The sequence below is a fragment of the Hydra vulgaris genome, chromosome 03 (genome assembly GCF_038396675.1).
Source record: "Hydra vulgaris chromosome 03, alternate assembly HydraT2T_AEP".
Classification (NCBI taxonomy): Eukaryota; Metazoa; Cnidaria; class Hydrozoa; order Anthoathecata; family Hydridae; genus Hydra; species Hydra vulgaris.
The window spans coordinates 41,482,501-41,501,966 of record NC_088922.1 but is presented as its reverse complement, the minus strand read 5'-3'; the positions used below and the strand labels follow the sequence as shown (position 1 = coordinate 41,501,966).

Below are 19,466 nucleotides of genomic sequence, written 5' to 3'. Positions count from 1 at the left end.
TCGTACCAATGTTTATGATTTATAATTAATATTTTAAATAATAATAAATGATGTTTAAAATGATAAATATATAAATAAAAAAAGTGCATTTATAAAAATAGTAAAATAATATATAGAACAAGGTATCAATAAAAATAAGTATCAAAAAAGTCAAAAAAATGTTTTTAGTTTTACCAAAAACATATAAATTATTGTAAAGAGAATTCTTTATGTGTATCTAATTTAAGTTAGTACATACAAATTTTTTTAAAAGAGTTGAAATATGTTTTAAATTTAGAAATAAAGTTTTATTTTATTTAACTTTTAGTTGTTTGATTAATCATTTAAACATAGATTTGATAATTAAAAGTAATTGACACTGACAATTGACTGTTCCAGTTTCAATTTTGTGAAAGCTGAAAGCACTTTTTTGAATTGATAAAAAGTTATTTGAGAAGTTTAATGAACCAGAACAATTTAACTGGTCAGGCCTAACTGCCTAACTTAACAGTTAATAATAAAAATCTGGATTATAATTTAGTTATGTTTTAAGTTTTAAGTTTATTTAAATAAACTTTGAAATTGAAATAATTAATAGTAAAAACTTAGGTTCAACCTGGTTTTTATAATACCAAAAAAATGTAAAAAGGTCACATAATGTAAAGATGATTTCATTATATTTTTCTAACCCCAGTGTAAATGAATTTTTAATTTTCATGAAACAAGTTATGAAGTGAGCTCACTGGAGCAGAGAACATGGAAGAATGTAAAAAAGAAAAAAAAGAGATGCAACTAATCATGAGCGAGATCTCGTCTCATTCTCATTTCTCGTGAGAAATGGGACTTCTCGTGAGAAACGAGAAATAGAAAATTCTCGCGAGAAGTAGAACAAGACTTAAATATTATATTATTTTCCAAATTAAAAATTATTATAATTTACAAAATGCTTAATAATTTGTTTTTTTAATTAATTAATATTTTGACTCTGTGATTTTAATAAATCTAATTAAAAATTTAGTTTGTTTTTGACAAAAAGAAATTAAACTTTTAATTAGATTTTTTGATTAGATTTTTTAATTAGATTTTTTAAATTAAAAAATTTTAATTAGATTTTAAATATTTTTTAATTAGATTTTAAATATTTTTTAATTAGATTTTAAATACAAAATTTTTTTGTATAAAATGGTGGACTTTCGACTTAACTTCATTAGTTTACCAGTGGAATTCAACTTGACACATATTGTTCATATTGAAAAGAAATATTCTTGCCTCATTTCAACGATCAAAAATGTCACCAAGAAAAAACAAAATCTGGAGATATTTTCAAAAAACAAGTGACGGTGCTGAATGCAAGGCGTGCAAAAAGTCTTTGAAAACAAAAGATGGAAACACAAGAGGACTTCATCGTCACCTCAAAAAAAAACACAGCTAAGATTACGTTGAGTATTCTGAAAAAACTGACGACTCTCTTCTTCCTTCTCCTAAGAAGAAACAACGAAACATGGTCGAAATGCTTGAAACAAAGTCCAAATATGACAAAGACAATTCCATTCAAAAACAGTTTGACTCTGCAATGATTACTTTTACTCTGATCTGGCATCCTTTTCAGCAGTCGAAGGAAGAGGTTTCAAGAAATTGTTTGACATTGCAAACCCTAAACTGAGCCTTCATCATAGAACAACATATTCAAGAAAGCTTTCAATTCGGTTAAGAGAAGTTCAAGCTGGAATGTAGAGCATAATAACGGAGATTACGCCAAATCTAAAAAGTGCTGCATTTACTTCTGACCTTTGGACTTCTAGAGCTCAGGACAGCTACATCTTTTTATGCGATTGACAAAAATTAGAGACTACATCACTGGACACCCCATGTCCAACAGTTCCCAGGCAGACACACAGGTATCTTAATTGAAGGAAAGCTGGATTCTTTCTTAGAAGAACTAAATTTGCCTGCTGATTTTCCAATGTACTGCTTGAACGACCAGGCAAGAAACATGAAACTTGCAGTCAAATTGTCAAAGCGCCTTGACCAATACTTGTGCAACAATCATATTTTGCAATGTGCAGTTCGAGACTCATTTGGAATGACTGCTGAAATGGATGATGCGTTGCAAACATGCAAAGATTTGGTTTCTTTAACTCACCAGTCAACAGTTGCAGCTGAGTTGCTTGAATCAGAATCAGACGCTCAAGGAATCAATTTTAGACAGTTACGCCAATTTGTTGACACAAGATGGAATAGTGAACTGGATTGCATGGCTTCTGTCCTACATTTAAAGAGTGCAATTATCAGCTTATGTGCAAATGAAGATATTTTTTCTTCAAAGACCATCAGTGCATCACAGTGGAAATCAATCGAGGAAGCAGTAGAAATTTTGGCACCACTTAAAGAAGCTACAGAAACGTGGTCGGCTGAGTCTATTCCAACAATTAATACTGTCGCCGATTCTCTTTATTTAATCCATGACAAAACTAATCAATTTACTGAGAGGGATGGAAAAAATGGCTGCGGTGTCTTGTATACAAAAAACTTGAAAAGCTGCATTGAGAAAAGATTTCCTCTTTGTCACACTGGAAACTTATTGAGTGCTGCAGCAAACTACTTAAATCCTGCTTTAAAGGGACTTCACTTGAAGCTCTTTAAAAAATTTTAAACAACAAAAGAATGGTTAGCCTCACAGGTTAAGGATAATGTTGAGTGCCAACCTTTTGCCAGAGTCCTTTCAGCAGATTAGTCCCCTAATTCAAAACTGAAGCGCAAGTTAAACGTCAGACTTGAAACACAAGAGCCAACATCTGAGCTGAATCCTATTTTGAGCAAAATATGCCAGTATAAATATCTCCCTGATGCCAAAAAAGACTTTCCGATTCTTGATTGGTGGAAATTGCATTCAAATACATTGCCAGATCTCTTCATTAGCTAGACAAATTTTAGCTATTCCAGCAAGTTCAACTAAATCAGAGAGAGTTTTTAGCTCAGGTGGAAATGTCGTCCGATCACAAATTACATCCAGAAAAAGTAGAACAAATCATCTTAATCAGAGAAAACATTGTCTTGTTGGAAAAGTTTGGCAAAAAAAGAATTAATATTTGAAAAAGTTGTTTACATTTGACAAATGTCATTTGTGTCTATTTGTCAAAACCATGTTTAAATTTTTTTTTTTACTTGGATTTTAATAAATTTGTTTTCAAAAGTTGTTAAATTTTTCGTCTTGTCTCGTTCTAGGTCTCACAAGAAGTACTAACTTCTCGTCTCAGTCTCGTCTTGGTTTGAAAAAACCTAGTCTCGCTCATGGTTAGATGCAACCTTATGGTGATGGGCTAGAGGATCAAATTTAGCAGCTAAAGTAGGACTAACAGCGTTTCATTTTTTGACCTTGCCTAAAGTAGAAAGAAAGGTCCTCAGAAGAATCAGCCTAAATATGACAACAGTATTCAAGGATGAATAAGAGATTTATAGAGTAAAAGAATAATAAGTAAAAAAAGTGGCAAGCACGATAAAAAAAGGCAACTGTAGCAGTGCTAAATTTACTTTGGGATGTATATATGGTTTCCATTAAAGATCTGTAGTAAGTAATAATCTGAGCAAATGTAAAAGACTTAGTGTTGAAGAGAGTTGCCACTCATCAATATAGGAATATCAACAATATTGCAATTGTGAGCAGTAAATAACTGATTTGAAAAGATTAATAGAGATAATTTTTTGTCAAGACTGGAGTATATACGATGGAGTATATATGTTATTTTTATAAAATATTAGTAATTAGATATAGTAAATCTGGTATTGTTTTTCATTCTGTACTCAACAAACATCTGGATAAAAATTTCATTATTCTAGACAAGAAACAATGTAACACATGTTTACATTTATGCCGGCCTATTAGTTGATGAAGAGGTTTAAGGTTGGTCAACAGAAATATTATACTTACCCCTAGAGTCTTTGCTGAAGAGGCCAAAAAAGGCAACAAGGCCAAACAAGGCCTTCAAGACAGTAGCCAAATCCAGGTAACATCTGCCTATGATGAATATTTATGTCGATTCATCTATCTCTGGTTTTTACTCAAGCAAGATTCTCTGGGAGTGTATAAACTTCACCTTCATAATTCCATTCAACTACACCATGATCAAATCATGTTACATAATAGTTAGGCAACACATATAACATAAAGATAATACCCATACAAATAATTATTTGTTTTTAGAAAACATCTGCTCCCCAAACCACTTTATTTTGCTATAATATACTTAGACTCAGATTTAAACTTCAAGTTTATTGTTTATATTCCTTTATTGTTTATATTAACAGTGTCTAATAGGTCTGTTTAGGTACTTCATGCTTTATTAAATGACTTTTAATATCAGATCTTTTATAATATGTAATATTAGACGCATATGTAAGCTTTGTTATCATAAATATTTGCATAAATTAATTGGTTAAACAATAACAAGTTAGTCAGACAACTACCTAAGAAATGACCAATAAACATATTTGATAACTTTAATGATTAATAAAATATTTTAATTGCAGTATTATTTTTTTAGTACAAACTGCAAGGCCAGTATTGCCAGGGTTCATCAAGAAATGTTCCTGTATTTGGTAGTTTTAATGGAAATAAATTGGCACCAGCCACTCCTGGTGAACCACAATGGGTTAGTGAAGTAAGTGATTTTTAAAAAAATTAAAATATTTTAGTCTAATGATAATCTATAAATTTTATATACTTTTGGAAAATTAATTTTAAAATTAGATAAATGGAGTGACTTTGTTATCAGCAGAAATAAAACCGGATGGTCCTATATTATGCAAGTAAGTAAAGATAGACACTTTAAATTGTAGTAACAAATAACAATTACCCATACAACTTTTTTGTTTGGTTTTATTTTTTTAATTTAAAGCAATTTATTAAGAAAAGAGTGTAATGATAATTATTAGTTAATAATTTGCATTCAATAAACATTTGTTGTTGCATGCAATGATCTAAATAATTTTCATAAATAGTTAATATATATGAAATGCATTGTAATGCAATTACAATTGCATTACATAGTATTTTAATTTTTTATGCAGTCATATTGTATTCTTTAAAATTAAAATGCAATTTTAACCTTTATGCATTCAATTTTTTTCTAACTGTAATTTAAGTTGTATACATTCAAAAATTTATTTTTTAATTTAAAAAAAAAAAGATTCATAAAATAAAAAGTTTTTGTTGTTTATTTTAAGGTTTGAAAGATCTATTTCAAATATAGCTGATTTATATGACATGAGTTTACCTCTTTCAGTAGCAATTGCAAGCGGACTGACATTGAAAGGTAAAGCTTTGTTTATACTTTTTTGTTTCAGTTAAAAAGCTACAAAAAGGAAGAGGGGGTAAATTGGTTCCATTTTTATTTTTTTAAGCTCTGTGCTCTCTGTGGTGTATTTTTCGGAAAACATTTATATGCAGTAATGATGAATTTAACTAAAAAGAAAAAAATATCTACTTACACTGTGGCAGAATAAGCCTATAACCATGAGATTGTAGACAACTTACCCAGTAAGTTGTCTGTAATCTCATGGTTATAGGCTTACTTAACTTAATAGTTAGGGAACTTAACTATTTATATAGTACACTATATAAATAGTTAAGTTCAGTATCATATTTAAGTACAAATATAAGGACCTCAGAATGCTAGGTGTTTTTAAAGATCCTGGTTGAGACAAAATATTTGGGCAGCCGCTTAGTTTTTACTTTTAATAGTTGACAAAATACTCCTGTTAAAATGCCAAAAAAGTTAAATTTTTGGGGGAAATTCATGTCTTTAAAAAAATATTTAGGATATACTTTTTTTAACAGGGACCTCAGAATTTCATGTTAAATAATAGGTTGTAATACTTCCTTTTGGTTAGAAAATCATAAATTTCTTCATAAAAGCATTATTTTCCCTGCTGATTATATTTTTGAATGTTTGGTTCACTTACCTTTTTTTTAGTAGCACTTTATTTTAGTAAGTGCGCTTACTAGAATAAAGTGCGAGTCTGAAAGTGTGTTTTGATATTCCTTTGGAATTGATATAAGTGAATAAAAAAGAAATGAGAAAGTCTTTCAATTTTAGTTTCAAGCCTAATAACAAATCAAGATGCAATTTTCTTAGAGATGTCATAGAGGTGAAAAATAAGTAGTGAGAGGAAGCAGTTAAGTGGTGTTGAATTAAAATAAACTTGGTTGGGCTGTAATTAATTCAGGAAAATTTCCACAAGTAAAACATCTTAGAAAAATTAACTAACTCCTTGGCGTCATTGAAATCGGAAAGGAGTTAGAACATTGTTCAGTTTTTCCAACAATGAGAGATGCTAGTCTTTTATATTAAAAATAAGAATACGCACGATTGTTGCACGATAGGTAATACGCACGATTGTTGCACGATAGGTAATACGCACGATTGTTGCACGATAGGTAATACGCACGATTGTTGCACGATAGGTAATACGCACGATTGTTGCAAATTTGGTTGTCGAAAATGTGAAAAAGGAATAGTGTTGCAAATTGTCGCATGATTGATTGTCAAATAACAGAATAAGGAATAATGTCGCAAATGAATTTAAAGAATAGTGTCAAAATAGAAAAAGGAATAATATTGCAAAGGAGTTTTATAAATAGTGTCAAAAACAAAAAAACGGAATAGTGTCGCAAATGAATTTAATGAATAGTGTCAAAAACAAAAAAACGGAATAGTGTCGCAAATGAATTTAATGAATAGTGTCGAAAACAAAAAAAAAACGGAATAGTGTCGCAAATGAATCTAAAGAATAGTGTTGAAAACAAAAAAATGAAATAGGGTCGCAAATGAATATAAGGTAATATCTTTGATTTTCAAACAGTTTGAAATTTTTTTGTTTTAAGGTATTAAATAAATTTTGAGGATTTTTTAAGACCTTTTATTACCAATGGTTATTCTAGACTTTTGTTTGTTTTATAAAAGTTATGTTTTGGGAAGTTTTTATTATAAACTTCAAATAAATGTTCCTTAAATGATACAATATTTGTATCATTTGTATAAAGCGTTTGATAACAACCTGCTTTTCCTGTAGGATTGAAGCATTTTTAGAGCACTTAGGAACAGTCACAGAAAAAGGATGAGACTTAATTGAATGACGAATAATACGAGAATGAATTTTAGTAGATGGCACAAGAGACTTTAGCTCTTTAGAGCAGTGCCCATTATAGTATTTGTAGAAAAGAGAAAAATAAGCAACACTACAACGATGTGATAATGGTTGGAGGTTGGCTGCAAGAGCAGGTCCAACTATGTTTACAATGCATTTTTGCATCTTGTTTAAAAGAGAAAGGGCATCATTAGAAGAACTGCCCCAGATATGGCAACAGTATTCCATACAAGGCCGGATTTGAGATTTATAGAGATAGAGAATAGAATCTGAAGTAAGAAAGTGACAAGCTCGATAAAGAGATGCACCTTAGCAGATGCTAATTTTGCAACTGATTTGATATATGGTTTCCAAGAAAGATTGGAAGTAAGAGTTAATCCTAGAAGATGAAGAGTAGATAACTCATCGAGTACATCACCGTTCTTGCGCTCGCTTTGTAAGCGAGAGGTTCGGAGTTCGACTCCCACCACGTCCCTGGAAGTACCGCGCTCAACTTAGTTTCTCCGCGCAGCGGCCTTGCTCGGCAAGGTTCGTGTTTTGGAGTTAAAGAGTTGAGAGAGGGTTGCACCACTAAAAACAACTAAAAAAATAAAAATTAAAAAATAAAAAAAAAAAAAAAAAAAAAAAAAAAAGTTAAAAAAAAAAAATGAGTATCCTCCTCGACTGTAGTGGCCCCCCTCGGGCCTTGGGGAGGTGAATAATCTAAAAAAAAAAAAAAAAAATATAGGAAGATCTAAATTATTGCGATAACAATTGGCTGAAAAAAATTGAGTTTTACCTGTATGTTCACCAGCCACTGTGAGCCCCATGCTGTAGCAGAAGTGAGATCCTTTTCAAGCTCAAATGCCCCCTCCACAACATCACGACAAGAATAAATGGTAGTATCATCAGCAAACAATGCCACCTTAGATGTGAGAATATCTGGAAGATCGTTAATGTAAATTAAAAAGAGTATTAGGCCAAGGATAGAACCTTAAGGAACCCCTGAAGTTACAGAATAAGAAGAAGAGTGCTGTCCATCGAGGACAACTTTTATACTACGATTGGAAAGGAAGGATTCAATAATCTTGAAGATGTTGCCAGATACACAATAAGAAGAAAGTTTACGGAGAAGACCAGCATGCTAAACTTTATCAAAAGCTTTTGAAATGTCAAGAGCGATAGCCTTAACCTCTCCACCTTTATCTAATGCACGATAAAATATTCATATTATCATATTATTACTGTTAGCAAATCAGCTGTAGAACGAGAAGATGGAAACGAAAAAAAGTTGATGGTCAGAAAGTAAGTTATTAGATTCAAGATGAGAAATTAAGTGTTTGTTAATTAAAGATTTAAAAACCTTGCTTATGATAGGAAGAAAACTTATGGGACGGTTGTTAGACGAATCAGATCGCTCTCCAGAATTTTTGAAGATGGGAAAACAGATGCCGCTTTCCAGCAGGCTGAAAAACAAGACTCTGATAAGCACTTGTTGAGTAGTTTTGAGAGTATAGACGACAGCTCCGGAGAACACTTCTGCAAGACTATAACAGGTATGTTGTCAGGACCGCAAGCTGTAGATGAGTGTAGGCAGGAAATCACTTTAGATACAGAAGCTGGAGTGATATGAATGTCAAGCAATGGTTCAACCTGTTTGTTGGCAATATCAGGTAGAACGCAACTAGTGGAATCAAGAGATGATATTGATGAAACGTTTTTAGCAAACAATTGAGCTTTGTCTTTAGGTAAGGTGACAAAGTCTGAACCATACGAGAGAGGGAGAATTAAAGATTTGCCCTTGTTATTGATATTATTAAAGATTCTCCAGAAGTCACGAGAGCCTAATTTTTGAGATGAGATACGAGATTTCATGACCTGAGAATAGCGGGTTTTGGCGTTAGACAACATCTTTTTACAATTGTTTCTAGCAGTAATAAACAGACGTCTGTTTTCTGAAGAATTATTTTGCTGATAAATATGGAAGTAACGGTTTCGATTGGCAATCGCAGCAGCACAGTATGAGGAAAACCATGGAGGAGAGTGAGGCTTGACCTGGAATCATCGAGAGGGAACAAAAGATTCCATGTCAGCCTGAAACCACGAAATTATGTAAGAAGCACATTTGTCGACAGGAAGACAAAAGATTTCTACCCAAGGGCCATTATGAAGAAAATCAGTGAAAGAATCCCAGTCAGCTTTACTGTAGTTGTAAGAGGTTCGATAATAGGGGGATTCAGGTGATGAAGAAGAATGAGATATTAGTTTTAGAGAGATCAAACTGTGATCAGAAGCACCTAAGGGTGAATGTGGAGAAACCGAGCACTGACTAGGATCAGAAACATGACATAAGTCGAGTAGAGAAGGTAAATGATTCGGGTTGTCAGGAAAGCGAGTTGGAAAGTTGACTATTTGAGTTAGGGATTGAGAAAGGCAAAAGTTGTGGGCTTTAATGCCTGCAGAATCACTGACACCAGAGCCAAGCCATTCAGAGTGGTGAGCATTAAAGTCACCGACAACAACTATATTAGCTGATGGATAAAGAGCGAGGGCTTAGTCAATACGATCAGAAATAACATCAAAAAGAGTGCAGTCTTGAGATGAAGGAGAGCGATATAGAACAAAGAGAAGGACAATAGAGTGAAGTGGTGCTAAACGAAAGCACATGAAAGAATAGTCTGTGGATTCAAACTTAATTTCACAACAAATGGGTGATTTCTTACGTATGTAAATGCCCAGACCAAGCATGTGACTATTGGAGTCTTTACGAATTAAAAGAAGATAACCATCAACACTAAGATCACAAGATGAAACAGCTGAACTCAAATTAGTCTCACAAAGAGCAAGTAGGTCTGCTGAACTTTGCAAGAGATAAGACTCAACAGAAGAAAAGTTACTTCGAAGACCATGAATATTAGTGAATGATAGGTTTAGAGAACTTGGTGATGATGATGGTTTTTTGTGTTTTATATTTTTTGGTACTTTATTCATTTTTAAATTAGATTGAAGAACTTGACTCAAAGCATAGATAGTACTCAGAACACCGTTTAATAGCCCAAGCAATTGCCTCATTACTACTAATAAACCCTAAGCAGTAACAAAAGGCTCCAAATGTGGCCTCCGCAATGCACACCAAAAGTACAAACAGGGACACCATCTATGCGCAACATACCACTGTTAATACTTTGATATTTTTCAGCTGTTGATGGAATCAGCCTCTCTGAGAGTTATCACAGAGTTCGGGAAACCTGACTACAAGCCGGCCTCAGAACCATAAAACTGAGTTTTAGAGCTGTACCCTCATTAGGAGATAATAGAATGAGTTGCCTAGTCATAAAAACAGAGACACAAGCAAAACCCATGCATTGAATCAAGAAGATCCAGCATTCAACATCCTAAACTGGAAACAATGTATTAAAAATACATCTGCGCCAGCCTAATAGATGAAGAAGGGGTGCAAGGCTGGTCAACAGATAGAATCTGTTTACCCTATAAGTCTTTGCCTATGAGGCCTTCTACAAGACAGTAGCCGGGTGCATTTAACATCTGCCCAAGATGAGTATTTTTATTGAAACACCATCTCTAGGTTTAACCCACATTTTAAAAATTTTCTGGATAATCACTGCCAACAATACATTGAGTATGTAATTTGTTGTGGAAAAAGTACCAAACCCCAAAACCCATCTAAACAGTGCTGCTACCCAGTTCACACTTATGTCATATTTACTTTAGTAGAAAAATGAATTTTGAATTGTGGAAAAGTTGCCTATCCCACAATTAACATGGCAAAAATAAACAGTTCAGATTTGGAACACTTTCTAATGAAAAGTGATTATGATGATTCAGATGCAGGTAACAATCTGTCTTTAGTGGATGATTTTACAAAAGGTATGTATATAATTAATAAAGCATCAAAAAGCACTTTTCATTGAGTTTATCATACAATAATATAGTTTCCAGTCTCAATATTGTTTAGCCAGTTTTTCTTTTAGGTTTTTCAAAACTAATATGTACTTTTTTATTTATTTATTATTATTTTTTTGCTGTATACATTTAATCATACCGTAAACATATGTAACTACAAATAGTAAGGGTAAGAAGAAGACAAATTGTCTTATCGCCAAGCTCCTTAATATATACCGTAATACAAAATAATAAAAAATAGAAGTCGTAAAACCACAGCATTTAAAACGTTTTTATATAGAATTTAAATAAAAAAACATACAAAAAAAGATAAAAGATATAAATTTTTAAAAAGCATGCATGCAAATACTCATAATCCTGAAACTTTGTAAACCAGTATATACCTTGAAATATTTGGAGTACATAGTAAAATTTTCATGAAACAAAAATTTTTATAAAAAAAGAAACTGAAGAAATAACAATTGACATAATTTTTTCAAAGTCTGCAAAGTTGATAATGACCAATGTTGGTTAAGTTTATCAGTACAAACCCGCAAGATTTGTTGCAGATTTGATATTGGGAATCAATATGTTGAAGAAAACGCAAGACCTATACCTATAGCATATTCTGCTTTTGTCATTTTCTACAATATTCTTATTTTCACAATTTTGGTTTATTTTTCTCTTTTGAGCTATTTTGATCTTATTCTATAAATGACTGAAAAATGGAGAAAATGCCTAAATAAAAAAGGACATTTTGGGGCATTTTTGCATACAGACCTTTCAAAAGCTTTTGATTGCATTTCGCATGCTTTGCTTATTGCTAAATTGAATGCATATGGTCTCAGCAGAAACGCATTAAAGCTCATTCAATCGTACTTTGGTAATAGAAAACAGAGAGTAAAAATAAATGATCAATGCAGCTCTTACTCTAATATTTTGTTTGGCATTCTACAAGGCTCAATTTTAGGTCAATTACTATTTAATATCTTCATAAGTGATCTATTTCTATTTTTTCCCAATGTTGATATTGCAGGATATGCTGATGATAACACTCCTTTCAGTGCAAAAAAATGACTTAAATTCTGTTGTGAGTGACCTGCAAAACGCTGCATATTAATTTTCTTCATGATTCAAATATAATGGTATGAAAGCTAATCCAGATAAATATCATATTATTAGTAGTAAAACAAGCTCTCTTAAAGTTAACATCTGTGATAAATAAATTTTTTTTTTAAAGTTTTCACTATTTGCGACACTATTCCTTTTTTTATGTTTTAACACTATTCCGATTTTACTATTTGCGACGCTGTTCCTTTTATTATTTGCAACACTATTGCTTTTTTTCGTTTTCGACACTATTCCTTTTTTTCGTTTTCGACACTATTTCGATTTTACTGTTTGCGAGATTATTCCTTTTACTATTTGTGACACTATTCCTTGTTTTTGTTTTCAACATTATTTATTAAATTCTTTTGCGACACTATTCCCTTTTTTTATTTTCAACACTATTCATAAAATTCATTTGCAACACTATTCCTTTTTTTTGTGCAACATTAGGCCTTTTTAATATATTCTACACTATTCCAAAATTCATTTTTCGACATTATTCCTATCACCTTATCTGACACAACTGGTGTAACTGAGTTCTTTGATCAAATCAATCAGAAATCACTCTGAGTACAGAAGTGCTAAATCTGCATTTCTTTGTTTATTTTGTTCAAAACAAACATCAAAACAATCAATTATTAATGCGATTAAAAATTTTGGATTTCAAGTGATGTTGAAGGACTCAATGTTGAGTGGATGTAGGAAGATAAGTTCTGAGCTGAGCTATGTATTAATGAAAATACTAAAAATAATCAATCATCAACAGCACTAAAAATTTTATCTCCAAAGATGTTCGTTATAGCTTAGCAAGTTATTGGAAATATAAATATGAAAGTGCGATGGAAGCTTATCAAACAATACCTAATAAATCAATATCACTTAAAGAAATACCTAGTTTGTAAATAACTCCTAAATTCAACAAGGCAAATATTTGTGTGACCCAGGTTCAGGTCTCAATGGAGGGGGAAAAAATATTAGAAAAGATTTCATCAATCAAGGAAGACAAAGCCAAAAAGAAGCAACCTAATGAAGAAAGGAAATTGAAGCAACAACAACAAAATGAGGCATTCTATAAAAGTAATGATGAATGTACATGTGTCTTGAATGTTTGTGCTGCAACTAAGTTTCATGAATGCTTGTATTGCCATAAGGTTTTTAAAATCTATGTGCAGTAAAGCTGCACATAGATTTTAAAAAGATTTTATCATGCAGAAGTGAAATAGGTTCAAAATTAATTACAATCAAACCTTTTTGTGAAAGAAGAACCAAAAAATACCATCAGTTTGAATCTGATAAAGATAATGTTAAAGACTTCTTTTCTGTCTCTGATTCTTTCAGGTATCATTCTTTTTTAATGATTTTGTTTGATTGTTTTTGCTGATTTTAGTTTTCATTTTTCATTTCTGATTTTGATGATTTTTTGTTTTCATTTTAATCAGCAAAAACATTCTGTTTTTGCGGATTTTCAATAGTTTATATAGATCTTATTTTCAATTCTTAAAAGAAATCAATGAAGTTTATTATATAGTTTTTTGAATCGGTACCTCAAAATGCTCGGTGAAGCACCGCAAAATGCTATGTAATTTAAAATGCGATTTTGAAAAAATTTGCATTTATTAGTGCACGCTTTATTTTTAGCACTGTTTTTAGAGTCATAAAGCAATGTTTCTGATAACATTTTACAAACTTTTTTTCAGAATTGCTCAGTTGTTTAAAAATCTTTTTTAATTGCTAGTAGACTTTTTCCTATTTTTAATTTAGAATGTTATATATATATATATATATATATATATATATATATATATATATATATATATATATATATAAATATATATAGAACCCTTAGATGTTGTCCGAAAGTTTTTTCCATATTTTGTTGACAAAAAGTAAAAATTAAATGCAAGACCAGAATTTTTTTTTAATAATGATAGACTGCCTGCCCCAACCAAACCCTCAGTCGATGTAGCAGCACTCCCTTGCGAGTCAGGCTATTTGTCAGTCGATGTAGCAGCACTCCCTTGCGAGTCAGGCTATTTGTCAGTCGATGTAGCAGCACTCCCATCCGAGTCAGGCTATAAGATAGTCGATGTAGCAACACTCCGCGCATGATTTACAGTAAAAAAAATAAAAATAAAAACATTTTATTAAAAAAAATAAAAATAAAAACATTGTTTATATTGTTAAAAACATTCAGAATGTTTTTAAAAACATTCTGGTCAATTAAATTTGCGTTTTTGTGGTTTTTTTATATAACAATTAATTTGTAATTAAATTAATGGTTTTGACTTTCGTCCAACACGAAAATGTTGGACGAAAGTCAAAAGTAATTAAAAGTGATGTATGTGTTGGCGTAAGAATCACTTTTTTCCTTCCGCTCTTCCCAAAGCCAACAAACTATAGATCTATATATATATATATATATATATATATATATATATATATATATATATATATATATATATATATATATATATATATATATATATTATATATATACACATAGTGCTTCTACATTGACTAAGGTTTTGGTAGGGGCTGGGTTTAGGTTAGGGTTAAATATGGTTATATTTCTATAAATACTTGTAATATAAAAATTTTTAATTTTTTAAGTTTTAATTTCAAAATTCTAACTAAACATGCATAAATAGATTCATAAATAGATTAAAATTCATTAATTATTTTCAACTGTAAAGTTCTAGTATAATAGTTTATATTATGATTTGGTAAATCAAGAAAAATAGACTAAATCTTTACTTTTGTACTTCTCAACACTGACTAAAAGCCAGTAAAACTAAAGTAAAAAATTTGCTTTCTAAGATGATCTTGAATAATTGATTCATCACAACTGTTTTCTATAATTACATATAAGTTGATATTGTATTTTGTGTGAATTTTAAAGATAGAATAAAATATAAATATATTTGTAAATTTTTATTTAGAAAAACCTGGTTACCATAGTTCTTACTCTATATCAGAAACACCTATAGATTTTTTAAAAACACGGTACAATGCATCAACAAACATGTCTTATAGCATTTTAGTATCAAGCAATCCGCACGGTATCACATCATCAAACATGTCTAAAATTCATGGTGTGTATTTTAAACATTAAAAACACTTTAATTGAATGTTATTTATTTTATTTTGAATTAAATTTTTCTTTGAATGTTTGTTTATTATGAAAATTTTATTTTGTTTTAATTTTTTTTTTTAACTTAAACAAAATTTTTTTTTACTTTTTCTGTCTATTTTTAGTTATTATTTGGTGTTTTTTAATTATCATTTTGTGTGTTTAAGTTTAGCTATTATTTGGTATTTTTTAGGAGTGCTTATGATAATTGCTTGGTTGATATTTGTTACATCTGGCATTTTTATATCTCGTTATATGAAGCCTCAGTTAACTGAACATGTGTTTGGCAAAGAATGCTGGTTTAGGGTGTTGTTTAATTACAAAATTTTACTATACAAAACTATGCTATTAACATTTACACAATGTGCAACATGTAACCTCGGTGATAGCTTAAGTATTTAGACGAAATAAAATATTATGTTAACATATAACATAACAAGCTTTCTATAAGTGATTCTTAGAAAATTGACCAATCACAATAATTTATAAACTTATAAAACTATATTATAAGTTAAAAGTCTAGTATCAAGTTTATTCGCTTTTAAGGTCATTTTATCCGTAACTGGAATATTGTGTAGCCAAAAGTTATTTCTCTAACCCCTATTGATTAAGATGCAGTCATATTTAAATGCTCGAAGGACATTGTTAAGGACCTGTTAAGGACATTGATTGCTCAACAATATTAGTTCTTAAGGACGTTATGTATGCCATAATGTTCTTCATATATACTACATGCCAAAACTTAAACTTTTAGTAGATAAATGTACTAAAGTCCTATCAAAAGAAAACACTTCTGTTTGTGTTGTTTAATGTATGTTGAGCACATGAAACAGCCTATTTTGAATCCCATATATTATTTCTTGGAATGACAGATATCTATTGTAATAATTTATCTTTGACTCTTTGTAATCAGTAAACTGTTGTATTTTTATCTTTTTTTGTCATAGACTAGCATGCAGTGATACACTAGCATGCAGTGACACAATTTTATAGCATACAGTGACACAATTTTTCAGAGGCAAATTGAGGCATTTCAGTGCAGCAAGTAATTTTTTTTTAAAAACTTAAACAAGTTGAATTTTAAAATTTCTCTCTGAAAAATTTAAAATTGAATTTTAGGTTCAAATCAACCACTATTCTATTTTATTTAGTCAATTCATTCATTTGTGAAAGGCCTAAAAGTCTAAAAGTTATAAAAAATAAACAATAGTAATAACAACCATAATCCAGCAATAAGTTAAGTGTCTACCACTTAAGCATGTTTACCACTTAAGAATAGTGTCTACCACTTAAGCTAAATGTCTACCACTTGACCATAATGTTCACCAGTTCTACAAAAAATCAATTTTTTCAAAGACTTGAATTTTTAAAAATAAAATAGTTTTTTAAGCATAACTAAAATTTTGTCAGCTGCAAATTTTAATTTTTTAAATTTTCCCAAGGGATCATTGAAACATTAGTAAACTGTTGAGATTAATTATTTTTTTCTCTAAACTTCTAAACTGTAGCAGACACCTTTATATATTTAAAAGATTATGTTGGAAAAGTCTTTACTATTTTGTAAGGCTATGCATTTTAGTACTTATAGAGCTAGACATTGAAAAACTTGTTACCATTTGTTAAGAATAAATATTTGATATATTTTGTTTGTTAAAAATTACTTTACTTAATGTAATGTTTGTTTAAAATTACTTAAGATATTTTTTATTTTTATATGTTTTGTTTAAATATACTTTTAGCTTCATCAGTTTTGCATGGCTTTATCCATTATTTTAATTTGCTGCAGTATGTTTATTATTGTAAGACATTTAAATGGTTGGTCTCAGGTTGGTGTTTTTACTATTATTAAACTATTTATATATATATATATACAGTGGGGGCTCGTCAATTGGGGCCATAGGGGCCCGGCCCCATCTATACTTATTTAAGATAAAATATTTGATGATGTTAATATGTATTTTTATATATGCAAATATGCAATTATCAGCCTAAACTATTTGCAGACAAGTTTTATAAAAATAAATAGTTCTAAATTAGTTTTAATTTTAAACTATTTTAATTTATAAAGTAATACGTTTATTTGCAATTAATTCAAAGTATTGTAGCGTTGTTTTAATTCATTGCCAATAATGGATGGGCCGATTTTTACTGGCCCTATTTATTTTGTTTGTAGTAATATTATTTTTGATGCGCGCGCAGAATTTATTTTACTTTCAGATGGGACAAAAAAACGCACCGCAGGGCCTCGTTGAACTGGCCCAAAAAAAAAAGAACCATAAAAAACATCACGAATTTTAAAAACTTCGTACACCATTTTTAAATCTCGATTTTAAGAGTGAAGAATTTAGTTTAGAAGTTTTGTTAACTCAATAAGGTACAGTAATATTAGGAAACTTTATAACATTAAATGTAAACATTTATTTGTAAAAATAATGTAAACACTATACATTTATTAATATTGGAATTTCACTGTGAATATTAACAGTGTTTATATTGCAATATTAACAGTGTTAGTATTAGTTTCTTAAACTGGATATGTAAATAAAAAATTTACCAAGTAGTTATTAGGAGTATAAATTAACAAGAATAAGAACATGGCAAAAATATGATATTTAAAACAATGTAACAGAAATTACTGGTATAAAGGTTGGTCTGACATAAACATTTAAAGAGATACAGTTAGGTAAAAGAAATTAGTTTATAATATTTTTCAGAAACTAGATTTTCTAGGACAAGTCATTTTATTCTATAATTATAAACAGGAATAATAAAAATTATAAGTTTGGAAATTTTATAGTTTAGAAAATTGATTTTAAAATCTCATAGAAAAGTCCTGCATTTCTTTTATAATCAACAATCTTGTACATTTTATAATACTTGTTAGTGAACTACATTTTTCAGACATATAGCTTTTTTTTTTTTTCTTACAGAGAAAAAAATTGTGGCCATATTAATGATGATCTTGATTTGTGTATTGTTTGGCAAGTTTATATGTTGTGACACAAGAAAGTTTAGTCAATTCTACAAATATAATAAGAGCTACTGCACTTTTGAAATTCTTGTTCTTTTCTCAATGAGGGATTGCTAAAGTTTACTTTTTCCAAATAGCTTATGTATCATATTCTGTGGTATAATGAATCAGCCATTGAAAATTGTTTACATTGTTTGGTGGCAGTTTAGTCATTCTATCTTTTAAGTTGTCAATTGGATTTACGCTGAACCAGAGCCAATATCAACCATGGATAATAAGCATTACACAAGACTGGATTTTCAAGTAAAGATTAAAATTAGTCAATATTATTATTAGTTCGATACAACAAAGGTACAAACAACAGAAGATATAAAGAACATTTTTTTTTAATCACAAAAACTCTACCACTGGTGGTACTGATACATTTCATAATACAGCTTCAATAATTGCTACTTCCAAAAAGGCATTAATTAAAAAAATACAAATACAAAGTTTAGATTATTTAAAAATGTTGGACATTTACCATTGCCATCGAAATAAAAAAATCAGAGTGTTTTATTGAAATATTTTTTTTTTGGGGGGAATAAAGCTAAAGTCAAAGAACAAAAACTATATAAATATTTATGTATGCTTACAAACAGATATTAAGTTTTTATCTTTAATTACATAAAATTGTTAAAGCATGTAAAGACAATGTAAATAATCTTAAGAAGTTTACTATTATTTATGACTGACATTCTAAATGTTGTATTTAAGAATTATGGATTTAATTAACTAAAATATTTGTTGTATTATGAAAAGATTCTTTAAAAAATTTTTTATGTTGTAAAAGTATCTTTATTGTTTTTGTAGACCCTTCGTCATCAGAGAGTCAAATGTATATGTAATAATACATTCTTTATTATTTTATCGATTATTAATTAAGATTAAGAGTCCTTCTTGACTAAACTACTGTTGATAAAATTTTGAATCATGCCAAAGTCATATTCTAGTTACAATATAGTTTAAAGTTATCTTATTACAATAATTTAGGTTCATTAATAAGATAATTTAACATGAACAAAATTGATAGTTTATTGGCAAAACGTTTCTCGTTATTGGGCTTTCAAGAAAATCTAGAAATCAAAAATCTTGGGGCATACCAACCAAAAGGTGTTCGTATAACTCAAGTTGATGGTAAAAAAACACGAACATTTTGTGTATCATGGTTTGAAAAAAAATCATGGTTAAGTGTTAGTGATGAAAAAA

The 19,466-nt window shown here is 29.9% G+C and overlaps 1 protein-coding gene across 3 annotated transcripts in view; it reads left to right on the top strand.

The window, feature by feature from the left end:
* Nucleotides 1-19,466, top strand: part of LOC101241790 (putative ferric-chelate reductase 1) — a 64,220-nt gene that overhangs the window by 28,921 nt on the left and 15,833 nt on the right. For all 3 annotated transcript variants that reach the window (XR_010637576.1, XM_065793241.1, XM_065793242.1), the window contains exons 8-13: nt 4,521-4,637; nt 4,727-4,785; nt 5,203-5,291; nt 15,057-15,209; nt 15,441-15,553; nt 16,987-17,073. Coding sequence is in view for 2 of the 3 variants with exons in the window: in XM_065793241.1 (XP_065649313.1) it covers nt 4,521-4,637; nt 4,727-4,785; nt 5,203-5,291; nt 15,057-15,209; nt 15,441-15,553; nt 16,987-17,073 (618 nt within the window). In the remaining variant the exon portion in view is untranslated. The remainder of the gene's footprint in view (nt 1-4,520; nt 4,638-4,726; nt 4,786-5,202; nt 5,292-15,056; nt 15,210-15,440; nt 15,554-16,986; nt 17,074-19,466) is intronic.